The sequence below is a fragment of the Trichosurus vulpecula genome, chromosome 3 (assembly GCF_011100635.1).
Source record: "Trichosurus vulpecula isolate mTriVul1 chromosome 3, mTriVul1.pri, whole genome shotgun sequence".
In the NCBI taxonomy this organism is placed as follows: domain Eukaryota; kingdom Metazoa; phylum Chordata; class Mammalia; order Diprotodontia; family Phalangeridae; genus Trichosurus; species Trichosurus vulpecula.
This window is the reverse complement of record NC_050575.1, coordinates 191,216,712-191,230,203: the sequence shown is the minus strand read 5'-3', so window position 1 is coordinate 191,230,203 and position 13,492 is coordinate 191,216,712. Positions and strand designations below refer to the sequence as shown.

At 38.6% G+C, this 13,492-nt stretch overlaps 1 protein-coding gene across 1 annotated transcript; it reads left to right on the top strand.

Annotated features, from left to right (window-relative positions):
* The first annotated feature begins 7,965 nt into the window (after nt 1-7,965).
* On the top strand, nt 7,966-8,343 carry LOC118844325 (60S ribosomal protein L35-like). Its single transcript, XM_036752196.1, has one exon. It carries the CDS (start codon nt 7,972-7,974, stop codon nt 8,341-8,343), a length of 372 nt encoding a protein of 123 aa, XP_036608091.1. The 5' UTR covers nt 7,966-7,971.
* Nucleotides 8,344-13,492: the final 5,149 nt, after the last annotated feature.

Below are 13,492 nucleotides of genomic sequence, written 5' to 3'. Positions count from 1 at the left end.
TCCACTCGACATGATACTCTTTTGTTTATTGACAGTCTAATAAAATCTAGATGACTAAGGAAAGTCTCCAGATCAAAGGAATAAACATCTCTCAAAAGGATATAAGGAGGTTGGCAGCTTTTCTAAGGCAATACAGTGTAATGGAAAGGACACAGGTTTGGAGTCTGAGGACCTTGGTTTAAATCACAGCTCTGCTATGTACGGCTTGTGTGATCTTGAGAAAAGTAAAGTATTTTCTGGGCCATAATTTCCCAAAGTGGGAAATGAGAGAGTTAGAAATCTTTTTTGCCGCCCCCCCTCCCCAATTCTAAATCCTGTAAATCCTTATATGTGTGATGTGGTTGAGTAAAGACCAGATGGGAAGTGTGAAAAAAAAAAAAAGAAAACCCAATTCAATCCAACGCAACTCCATTAAGTACCTTCTATGTGCCAGGAGCTATGCTTGCCACTCCTGCACCTCCTACCCGAAGGGCAGTAAAGTTTGGTAAGCCTGGAAAGGTATACTGTAGCCATCCTGTTAAGGGCCCAGCAGAAGGGTTTATATCTCATTCTAGGGTTATTGAACAGGAGAATGACTTGGTCAGATTTGTGCTTTTGTAAGATTATTTTGGCAACTGTTTGGAGGATGAATTGCAGAAGGGGAAAAAATGAAAGCCAGAAGACCAGTCAGAAGGCCATTGGAATAGTCCATATGAGAGCCTGAACTAGGGTGATGGCCATGTTAATGGAGAGAAGAGCATGGATGCAAGAGAAGTTGGAGAGGGGACATTGACACAACATGGCAACCTCTCACTATAAAAAAGGAAGAGTCAAGGATATCTCTGAGATTGCCTCTCCCGGGCACCTGAAAGGAAGGTGGTGTCCTTAACAGACTGAGGGGAATTTGGAGGGGGAAGGGTGGTCCAGGGGAAAGATAATGAGTTCCATTTCCATGTAGAGTTCGTGATTCCCAAGGGACTTCCATCAGATATCCAGCCAGCTGTTGACGATGGACCTCCGGAATAGGATTTACTTTCTAGATCTGAGAGTCATTTGCACAGAGATGTCAATTGAACCCTTGGGAACTGATTAGATCACAGATAGAAGGTGGCATAAAGAAAGAAAAAGAGAGAACTCAAAGCATAGCCTTGAGGGATACAGACACAGAGGGGTCAGGAAATGGATAATCATTCAGCAAAAAAGCCTGAAAGGTAATGGGCAAACAGGTAGAAGGAGAACCAGGTGAGAACTGAATCCTGAAGATCCAAGGAAAAGGAAATCTTCAGAAGGGGTCAAGTATAAAATTTTGTAAAGAGGTCAAGAAGAATAAGGATTGAGAAAAGGGTTGGTAAAGAAAAAATGAACTCACAGATCTGTGACCTGTTTCTGAATGAATAAAAGAAAATGCATTTATTAAGTCCTTTCTGTGTACAAAGCATTATTCTAAGTCCTGGGGATATAAATAGAAAATCATTCAATTCCTACTTTCAAGGAACTCACATTCTAATGAAGACCACATATATGGGGGTTTCAGCTACAAGCAGATGGTAATGTATCTTCTTTACTGGCATTTCCATTTATGAAACCATATTTGTTTCTGATGTTGAACCATTTGACAGTACCAAGGATTTGGGTAGCTAGAACATTTTTTTCTCTTTTTTAAATTAACTAATTAATATTTTAATTTATGGAATAAAACAAGCATTTTTTTCTGGGCCTTCAGTAACTGCTGCTGAGAAGATGGGGCTGCAGAGCCTCAAGGGGCACATCCTCAAAAGGGTGGCTTGCCCGAAGGATGATGACAGAGGCTGGGACATGCTGCTATTCCCAGAACTCTTGTGCATGGGGTCCTGGGCTGGCTCCAGGGGTGTCTGAAGAGAGATGAAGGGAGAGCTGGTATTAGTGGTTTGGCCCTGGCAGTAAGCTGGGCCTACTTCTGCAGAGACATTTGTGGTTCTCTTATGAAGGAATTTCTATTGTAATATTTTTATTATGTTATTTTATTATGTTAGCTTCAGTAAAACCATAGTATCATAGATTTAGACTTGAAGGAGTGCTTATAGGCCATCAGCTCCAACACCCTCACTTCATGGTTGAGGAAACTGAGGCAGACATAGGTTAGGTGACTTATTCAAGGTCACAGCTAATGCATCTGAGGCACAAATTAAGCTCAAAATTTTTCTGACTCTCAGATCTGCCTCTGATCCTATACCTTGATAATCCTTTGCATGGAGGAATCGCCTTGAAACAATGGGGGCAGGGGGAAGTCAGATGGATGGTTTTCCAAGTAGCTGCTGGAGAAGAGTGATCTTTATAGAGATGATTATTGAAACTATGGGAGGGTATGAGATCACTAAGTGAGAATGTATAGAGAGAAAAGAGAAGAGGTCCCAAGAGAGAACATCAGGGTAAACTCGCAGTTAATAGGTATGATTTGAATGAACATCCAAGAAATTAGATTGAGAAGAAGGACAAGTGGGAAGAAAATCAAGAAAGATCAATCAACATCCCAGGAACCCAAAGAGAAGAGAGTATGCAGGGGAGAACATGTTGGTCAATATTAAATGCTGCAGAGAAGTAAAGAAGGATGAGAACTAGGAAAAGACTATTCCATTTGGCAATTAAGGGATCACTAATAACTTTAGAGAAAGAAATTTCAGTTGAGTGATGTGGTCAAAGCCAGTTTGTAAAGATCATAGAAGACTGGAGGCTGCTGATGTAGACTTTGTTTTCAAACAGGTTAGTTGAGAAGGGGAGATTTTTTTTATCTTGCTACTTAAAAAAAAATTTAATAGTATTTCATTTTTTCCCCAATTACATGTTCAAGACAATTTTTAGCATGCATTTTTGCAAGATTTTTAATTTCAAATTTTCTCTTTCTCTCCCTTCCTCCCTTCCCTCCCCTCTTCCTAAAATTGTAGGCAATTTGATATAGGTTATATATGTGCAATTATGTAAAACATTTCCATATTAATGACCATTGTGAAAGAAAAAAACATCAAAAGGGGAGGAAATATTTAGAAGATATTTAGAATCTAAATATTTAGATATTTAGAGAGCTATCAGGGATGGTAAGATCTAGTGAGGACAGATGGGTATATTTACAGGCAGCAAGAAAGGAACCAGTAGATAGGGTGAGACTGAAGATAAGAGAAAGAAATGTATAATGGGGACAATCTACCGGATAAGAGGAGAGTTAGATCAAAGTTTCTTGCTTTATCAAGAATGCCCATCCCTACATCAGAGATGGAAAGAAAGGAGTAAGATCCGATTCAAGTCAACAAACATTCATTAAGGTCCCAGTGCTAGGTGCTGGTTATTCAAAGATATGTGACATTGTTCCTGCAAAAGGTGGGGGGTGATGTGGAGAGTAAGAAAATAATAATACATAATACAAGGAAAAATGTGATAAGTATAAAGTGAGACATCTAAAGCAGAGTATTTTGAGAAATTTGAGGAAAGGGAAATCAAGTTGCTAGGTAACTGTCTATTTTATATATGCATAAAGTTGTCCTGGGCAGCTAGGTGGTGCAGTGGATAGAATTCTAGATCTGGGATCAAGAAAACTTGAGTTCAAATGTGGCCTTAGAAATTTACTAGCTGGGTGGCCCCGAGCAAGTCACTTAACCCTGTTTGCCTCAGTTTCCTCACCTAAAAAATGAGTTGGAGAAGGAAATGGCAAACCATTCCAGTATCTTTGCCCAGAAAAACCCAAACAGGGTCATGAGGAATTAGATATGACTGAGATAACTGAACAATACGCTACCTACCTTAACAATGTTGTCAGTCAGTTAATACACATTTATTAAGCATCTACTTGTATGTGTCAGGCACAATGCTAAGTGCCGATGTTAAAACTAAAAGTAAAACATAGTTCCTGCCTTTGAGGAGCCCACAGTGTAATGGAGTATGCAAACAATTGTACACAAACAAGATATATACAGGATAAATTGGAGATTATCAATAGAGGGAAAACACTAGCATTAAGGGGGATCAGGAAAGGCTTCTCATAGAAAATGAGGTTTTAGCTGGGACTTGAAGGAAGCCAGGAGACAGAGATGAGTAAAGAGTATTCTAGGCGTGAGGAAGAGTGGGTGTGAATGTCCAGAGTCTGGAGATGGAGTGTCTTCTGCAGGGAATAATAATAAGGTAGTCAATGTCTTTGGATTTCTGAGTGACATTGGGGGAGGGAATAAAGTAGAAGACTAGTATGTACTTTCTAGTGTATGGAAACCATAAAGCCCAATCAAAGTGTCAGCTCCTGTCATTATTTTCAACTATTATTAATAAATGTTTGTTGAGTGAATGAATGTGAAAATGTAAGTTAATATCATTATTATCTAGGGGGCAGCTAGGTGGCCCTGGAGTCAGGAAGGACCTGAGTTAAAATCCGGCCTCAGACACTTGACACATGTACTAGCTGTGTGACCTTGGGCAAGTCACTTAACCCCAACTGCCCTGCCAAAAAGCAAAAAAAAAAAAATATATATATATATATATACACATATATATATACATATATATATATATATATACATATATATATATATACATATATATATATATATAATTATTATCAATCAATGGATGGATGAAAGAATAAAAAAGCAAATTTACCTCCTTGACTCTACTGGTACTGAGGACCAATCAGAAAATCCACACTCAAGGTTTTTGAGGGTTAATAAGAGAAAGAAGGGGTAAACTCAGAAAAGTACTCTATCAAATTTGTGTCTTTATTTTTTTAAGTTAAATTTTATTTTCTTTTCAGTTCTGATTCTTCCTTCTTCGCTCCCTCTCCTCTCCCCTTCCCTCACCCATTGAGAAGGTAAGGAAAACAAAATCCATTACAGATATGTACAGTCATGCAAAACAAATTCCCACATTAGCCAGGTCAAAGAGGAAGGAAGGAAGGAAGGAAGGAAGGAAGGAAGGAAGAAAGGAAGGAAGGAAGGAAGGAAGGAAGGAAGGGAAAGAAAATCTGCTTCGGTCTGTATTCTGAGCCCATCAGCTTTCCATCTGGAAATGGATAACATGTTTCATCATGAGTCCTTTGGAATTGTGGTTGGTCATTGTGTTGATCAGTTACTAAGTCTTTCAAAGTTGATTATCTTTACAATATTGCTGTTATCATATAAATTTTTCTCCTGGTTCTGCCCATTTCACTTTGCATCAGGTCATACAAGTCCAGGTACTTTCTGAAACCATCCCTTTCATCATTTCTTATAGCATAATAGTATTTTATTACCTTTACATCCCATAACTTGTTCAGCCATTCCCTAATTGATAGACATCCTCTTAGTTTCCAATTTTTTGCCACTACAAAAAAAAGCTGCTATAAATATTTTTGTACTTATGGTTCCCTTTCCTTTTTCTTTGATCTCTTTGTGTCATAGAACTTAGTAGAAGGATCTCTAGATCAAAGACTATATGCAGTTTAAGAGCTTTTTGGGCATAGTTCCAAATTGTTTTCCACAACGGTTGGACTAGTTCCTAGCTCTACTTGTTTTCCCATATCCCCTCCAGCATTTGTCATTTTCCCTTTTTGTCATCTTAGCTGATTTGATGAATGTGAGGTGGTAACTCAACATTACTAAAATTTCCATTTTTCTGATTATTAGTGATTTAAAGAATTTTTTCATATGACTATTGATAGCTTAGATTTCTTCTTCTGAAAACTGTATATTCATATCCTTTGACCATTTATTAATGGGTGAATGGCTCTTGTTCTTGTAAATTTGACTCAATTCTCTATATATCTTAAAAATGAGATCTTTACCAGAGAAACTTACTACAAAGATTCCCCCCTCCCCCAGTTTCCTGCTTTTCTCCTATTTTTAGCAGCCTTGGTCTTGTTTGCACAAAAACTTTTTAATTCTATGTAATCAAAATTATCTATTTTATCTCCTGTGACTCTATTTGGTCCTGTGACCACATTTGGTCATGAAATTCTTTCCGTCTCCCTAGATCTGACAGGCAATTTCTTCCACACTCCATTCATTTGATCATGATGTCGCCCTTTATGTCTAAGTCACGTATCCATTCTGGGCTTATCTTGGCATATGGTGTGAGATGTTGGTCTATACCTAGTTTCTGTCTGACTACTTCCTCATTTTTCCAACAATTTTTGTTAACAGTGAGCTCTTGCACCAATAGCTGGAAATAGCTGGAATCTTTCGATTCAATTCAACAAGCATTCATTAAGTACCTACTCTGTGCCAGACACTATGGTGGATGCTAGGGATACAAAGACAAAAATGAAATAATTTATTTCCTCAAGAAATGACATATTACTAGGAGGATAAAATACATATTCATTAATTCATTTCTGGTAACAAGGGTTTTGTTTCCAAGGAGCTCATAGCTTTCCATCTATATTCCATGAGGAAAGCAAATTTTTTTTAGGGTATGTGAAGGAAAAAGGGAAGAAAAGAGGGAGTGGGAGGGCAGGTGGTAATGAGGCCTGGGATTCTTTACTGAGAGGAGTCAAGTCAGAGTAAATATGTCATTATTTTCAGAGTGATATGTTAGCTACACTCCCCTAGGCTGATGGGCTTTTAATTACTTTGTCAAAAGCAAGGATCTTTGCTAACTGTGACCTAAAAGGTGTTTATATTTCCCTCCAAAGTTATCTTTTAATCATCTTTGTAGAGTTAGTGTGTTCCAATTCCTGCAGATAATCTGTTAGTTTTATAGAGCAGATTTTACTCCTACCAGAAAATAAAACAAATGCGTTAAATTACATGGGGCAGGGGGAGGGGGAAGAATCTGTTTTTGTTTCATACTCCTCTTTTTTGTTGTTTTTAGAAGTGCCTGTGGGATAATTTCATTCTTTTATTGAACTGCTGATCTTCCTGGCAAGAAAAAAAAAAAGGTCTTTTTTTTTTTAAAGTGCCTAGCAAATAGTCCCTCTTGACATTCATACCTCATCTCTGCCTCCTTCCTTGTTTCCCTGGCTTCCTTCAAGTCCAGCTTTTCAGCTTTTCCCACTTCCTAATGTTAGTAATTTCTGTCTGAGATTATGTCCAATTTTTCCTGTCTGTATCTTATTTGTACATAGTTCTTTGCATATTCCTTCCCCCATTAGACTGAGTTCTTTGAAGACAGCTACTGTTTTTTGCTCTTTTCTGCATCTCCAGAGATTAGCATAGTGCCTGACACATAGTAGGCACTTAATAAATGCTTGTTGACTTGACTGTTTTAGTGTAAAAAACTAGACATTTGATTCAGAGTTTTTAGAAGGAAAAAAAAACCTTAAGCTATGCATTTGAATGTTTTTGTGTCTTTTTTAAAACTGTGAATTCTTCAGAAGATGGGAAGATTATTCTCCCTCAAAAACCAACTTGTCAGTCAGATGACAATCTGATAATGGAAAGAATCCTAGGGAGACTTTGTAGCGCTAATGTGATGCCTATGGCGGCTATGAATACGCTGACATAGTTCTGAATCACAAAATATAACAGATTCTCCAATGGAAGACAGAACCAAAACATTTATTCAAACACCAGAAAGCCAAATCCATCACAGCAACAAAGAAATCTATACACATTAGCAATTCAGGGGGTGCCAACATCCCCAAGCCTGCCCTCTGTTAGGGCCTTCCCACAACAAAGGCGAAATCACTACCCCTCTCTCTCTCTCCCAGCTCTTTGCTTTGTCTCACTTCCTCTCAGCTCTGCTCCACCCCTTCCTTCTCCACCCATTCAGCAAGCTCCTCCCACCACAGGCTTCCTGTGACACAAATTCATGTGACTTAGGCTTCCATGTGACTTAAGCAGGTCACATGGGCCTATTAATGGATGGGAAAGATCTTCCCATTTACATTACCATTACAGACTTGCAGTTTGAATCTTGATTCTTGCTGCACGATCTTGGACAAGCCTTCTTCTCTCTGTGTGTCTCTGTAAAATGAGGGAGAGTAGTAGTTCTCAGGGTAGGCCCCTCCCCCTTCCTCCTTCCCCTCGGAGGCAGTGGTGGCGTGTGTGATCGGCGATCATGGCAAAAATCAAGGCCAGGGATCTTCGTGGGAAGAAGAAGGAGGAGCTCCTCAAACAGTTGAATGATTTAAAGGTGGAACTTTCCCAGCTGAGAGTGGCCAAAGTCACTGGAGGAGCTGCATCCAAGCTATCTAAGATCCGAGTTGTCCGAAAATCTATTGCCCGAGTCCTAACTGTCATCAACCAGACACAGAAAGAGAACCTCAGGAAATTCTATAAGGGCAAGAAATACAAGCCTCTGGACCTTAGGCCCAAGAAGACCCGTGCCATGTGCCGCAGGCTTAATAAGCACAAGGAAAGCCTGAAGACCAAAAAACAGCAGAGGAAGGAACGCCTGTACCCCCTTCGAAAATTTGCTGTTAAGGCATGATTTGTGAAGGTGCTCAATAAAAAGACAAATTATTATAAAAAAAATGAGAGAGAGTGCCTTAAATGATCCCTAACATCCATTCTAGCTCTAAGTCCTATGACTTTATAACATATACATGTAATGGGGTACCTAGCCAATGAGGACTCAGTCTTTAGAGCAGGTGTAAAGACTGAGCCCATGAAGGAAGAGGCTTATCCACTCTCAGAGAAACAGAGGACAAATAAATATAGTATGGTCTTACACAGATGCATATGAATGTATATGTCTATATATGAGTATGATTAGAGATATCTAAGTATATGTACGTGTAAGTGTATGTATGTACATGTATGTATGAATATATATGTATCTATATCTTTATGTGTATATGTGTTTATATATATATGTGTGTACTATATATATTAAGCACAGATATAGATATATATGTATATAGATACATATATATCTATTGCATCCAACAATCAGTATATATATACACACATATATATGTGTGTGTGTATATGTATATATGTGTATATGTGTGTGTGTGTGTGTGTGTGTGTATATATATATATATATATATATATATATATATATAGCCACACTTAATTGTAGTCTTGGGAGGGGGGACAGGGGAGGAAGGGGGAAAAAGAATAAAGTAAAAAGTGCACAGCAGAGAACAAAAGAAAACTTACAAGGAAATAAAGAAAAGATGGACAGCTCTCAGTACAATGCATAGTATTTAGTATATAGTCTTTCTTGAAATGGAAATTTATTGCTGTATATTTTGAATCCTTTCACATTCTGCTGTGCACACGGAAATGCATTTTTTCTTTTATAATTTTGTATTGTTTTAGTATTTAAATGTTTTTTTCTTTTCTTATTTTGTATTTAAGTTTAAAATTTTAAAATTCACAAAAAAAAGAGTGAGTCCCAAAGGATTGCTACATACTTCTATGCAGGAATTGTCAAGGAATATGAAAGAAAAAAGCATGTAGTTATTAGAGGTGTGTTTTGAGGATTTTCTCCTTTAGTTTTCCTATTTTCCCTCAAAAGGATAAAATTGGATTCATCAGGAACATTTATTGAGGTCTTATGATTCAGGACTCAAAGGGAGAAAATGATTAGAGGAAGGAAAGCTCTCTATTGCATCCAACAATCAGTAAGCATTTTATTAAGCACTTACTATGTGCTAAGTACTGGTGTTTCAAAGGGAAATTTGAAATAATCCCTGCCTTCAGGGGGCTCACATTCAACATGTGCATGTACAGGTAACTATACATATGAAGGAGACCCAAGGTAACCTTTGATGGGAAGCACTAGCAGCTGGCAGGGCATCTGTGCATTTATACACCACTTGTCTCTGTCAGCTTTTATCATCGAGTTGACCTAATCTTTGTTTTTCTGACTGATTGGGAGCCCTCACTGCCTGTGCCAAGTATGAAATGTAGAAAGGTAAGCTCCAACAAGAGGTGGCTCCATTTTTTGAGAGTCAGTTAGCTTCCTTAGAATCTTAGGATTTTAGGCCTGGAAAAAACTTGAAACATTATGTTGCATAACCTCATTATCGTGCAGAGGAAGGAACTGAGGATCTGAGAGGAGAGGTCATTTCATAGGATCATAGATTTATGGTTGAGTCCATCAAGTCCACCCCCCCATTTTACAGATGAGGAAATTGAGGCACGGAGAGGTTAAGTTGCCCAAAGTTATGAGTATTATGGCAGGGCTAGGACTACAATCTGGGCTTTCTGACATTGTTCTTTCCACTGCAGCAAATCATTGCCTCATTCATTCATTCATCGGCCTCTCCCCTCTCTAATCTAATCTTCATACAGCTTCCAAAATAATCTTCCTAATATACATGTCTGACTATGTCATTTCCTCTGCAGAAATGGCCAGTCTATTCTTATTGCCCACACAAACTCCTTTAGCTTCACATTTAGAGCCTTTCATTGTCTAGTTCCAATCTATCTTTCCAGCCTTTTCCCCTACTTTATTCCCCCTCGTACACTCTATGTTCCAGTCAAATGGAACTACTGGCTATTCCCTGATTCATTCTGCATTTCCATGGGCTGTTGACCTTGCCTGGAAAGCACATCTTTCTCCTTTCTCCCTCTTTGACTCCTCTTCCTTCAAGGACCAGCTCCAAATGCCTCCACGAAGCCTTCCCTGTCACCCTCTGATGAGAGCAATCTCTCCTCAAGTTTTCCCAGAGCATTTTATCTAGATATTTTTTTTTGGCCCCCATTACAATAAATTATCTCTGAGAGCTGGGATGATGCCATTTTTTTATTTTACCTTGCCTCAGGGCCTCTTTTTACCTCTCTAAGGTAGGTTGGGTGAGGTAATATGAATTGTCTAGGGATCTTGACTTCTCCTTTCTCTTCTTCCTCCTGCTCTTTCTTTAGAAGTTTTGTTGCTTTTATGTTCACCAGCACACAGTCAACAAGGGTGAACAGTGGTGTGGGGATAGACTGAGTTAACCTGTGTTGTTTTCACATAATGGTCACTTGCTAAATGTTTGTTGTCTCACACTGAATTCATGAATATTTTTAACAAATATTTATGGAGTACCTACTGTGTGTAAGGCACTATGCTAGGTGAGGTCAAATGCTCCTATCTAGCAAATCCTACTCTAATGGCTCCAGCTTGGTGTAGTGGCCAGGATACTACATCAAAGGATAAAAAGCTTAGATTCTAATCCCAGCTCAACCACTTACTATCCACTTGAATTCCAGAAAGTCTCTTCCTTCTCTGGACCTATAGATATGGAAAAATCAAAACTGACCAAGTTTAACTCTGGGGGAAAAAAAAGTAAAGAAAATGTACCTCTTACCTTCATTGCAAAGGAAGACCTCCATTGTTGGTCGATTCTAAGTTTAAATCTGGCCTCAAATACTTACTAGCTGTGGGACCCTGGACAAGTCACTTAACTCTGTTTGCCTCAGTTTCCTCATTTGTAAAATGAGCTGGAGAAGGAAATGACAAACCACTTCTGTATCTTTGCCAGGAAAACTCCAAATAAGGTCACAAAGATTCGGTCACAGAGAATCAGACACAACTGAAACGACTGAACAACAGCTCTGGGGGAAAAAAGTAAATGCATCCCTTACCTTCATTGCAAAGGTGAGAGACTTTGGGTGTGGAATACTGTATATCCTCAGTGATGTGTTAGAGCCAGGGCTCTTGAGCAGATTGTTAAATTTTCGGTATGAGTATTTACATTCTAAAAATTGGCAAATGCTACAAATTAAGGCTTGATTTATTGTTCTGTAGATTGTCTAGATTAAGACACTGATGGAAAAAATGTTAATAAAGTAAATCGAACTTAAAAGTAGATTGTGTGTACATGCTTTTTCCTTCCAGACAGCCGGTTACTCATCATTTCCTAGGACATCACTGCATATCCTGTCAGAAAAGGTCAATGTATTCGTTTGTTTGGCTGATTTTTTTTTCCTTTTTAAAATCCCCTTAAAGATTTATTTTTACAAGGAATGATTTCCTAGCTAGAATTGAGAAGAGAATACTTAGAAGTGAATATACTGTAAAGAAAAAAAGATATCCATAAAAATAAATACAATGGTTAGATTGTGATGGTGCCTCCTCACTAAAAGTTTACTTGGGGTTCCATGTGAAAGATTTTTCATAATATTCTGGAGGCAAAATTGATTTCTCTTGAGCAGCGATCTATCTCTGAGACCAATTTAAAAGGCAAAGTGAATCAATTCAGTGATTGTCGCCCTATTTTTGAGGGAAATGGATGAAACCTTTAAAAAATGAGATTTATGCCCTGTGGAATCAAAAAGCAACTGGAAGCTACCCAGCTTATTAACTTGGGCTGATGTGAGCACCCACAAGATAATCTTCAACCTTAAAGTGTCATTAAAAATATGGACTTCATCATTTCCACCATGATTATTTGATGAATTTCCCTGAGGTTTATTTGTAATTTTTAATCTTTCTGAGCTCAGATTTCTCTGGGTCAAGGAGGTAAACTTGGGCTCTTCTAGGTTGTGCTGTGGAGAGTGAGAGGGCTAAGTTCCTATAAAGCCAAAAAGCCTTCATAGATAGACCAGCAGCAGGTCATGTGTCTGTCATCATGGCAAAAGACTTCTTCAAAGTGGTAAACACCAGGACCCTTTCTTCTCTAGTCTCTCAGTAATTTTGTTGTTGTTTAATCATTTTTTAGTCATGTCTGACTCTTTGTGACCCCATTTGGGGTTTTCTTGGCAAAGATCCTGGAGTAGTTTGCCACTTCCTTCTCCAGCTCATTTTAAAGACGAGGAAACTGAAGCAAACAGGGTTGAGTGACTTGCCCAGGGCCACATAGCTAGTAAATGTCTGAGGTCAAACTTGAACTCAGGTCTTCCTGACTCCAGGCCCAATGCTCTAATCACTGTGCCACCTATCTACCCTTCAGGAATTTTACAAACCAGCAAATGCCTATTTCTTTTATTTTTATTTTTATTTTTTGGTTAATTGCCAGATTGTGATTGAATTTGTATAGGCCTAGAATACCCAATGAAAAAATGCCCTCTACCAATACAGATCTGTATCTGCTGTGCAATTTGTAGTCTTTGAGAGTCGTCTGGGCCCTGAATGTTTAAGTGACTTGCTCAGGGTAACAGCTAGTAAGTGTCAGAAGAAGGACTTGAACCTGGGTCTTCCTGAGACCAGATATCTATCCACTATAACACTATCATTCATTAACTTTCACAATGGCTCTTTAAACCTGAGAACAAATGAGGAGACATGCTCCTGAGGAGTACAGTTGTTTACCTTTAGACTGGATGTTATCCTTAACCCGTTCACATCATTAGTAGATTAGTTCATCATAGACTCCATCTAATATCATGATGAAAAAACAATGACCAGGAGCCTACTAGGCAGCAAAGGGTCAAGATGAAGTTACTGGGCTATGACTGTAATGTCCCTGTGCATCTGTATAGACTATAGTTTTCAAAGCACTTTTACATTCATCATCTCATCTGCAACACAAAACAACCCTGGAAGCACCCTGAACAGGTCCAGCCTCCTAAAAGGATCCCATGATCGAATAGTTAGAAAGAACCTTCAAGGCCATCTAGTTCATACCTGTCCAAGAATCCTCTCTACCACATCACTCACAAATGGTTATACTGAGGCAGCCCATTTCTCTAGGGGAAAGCTC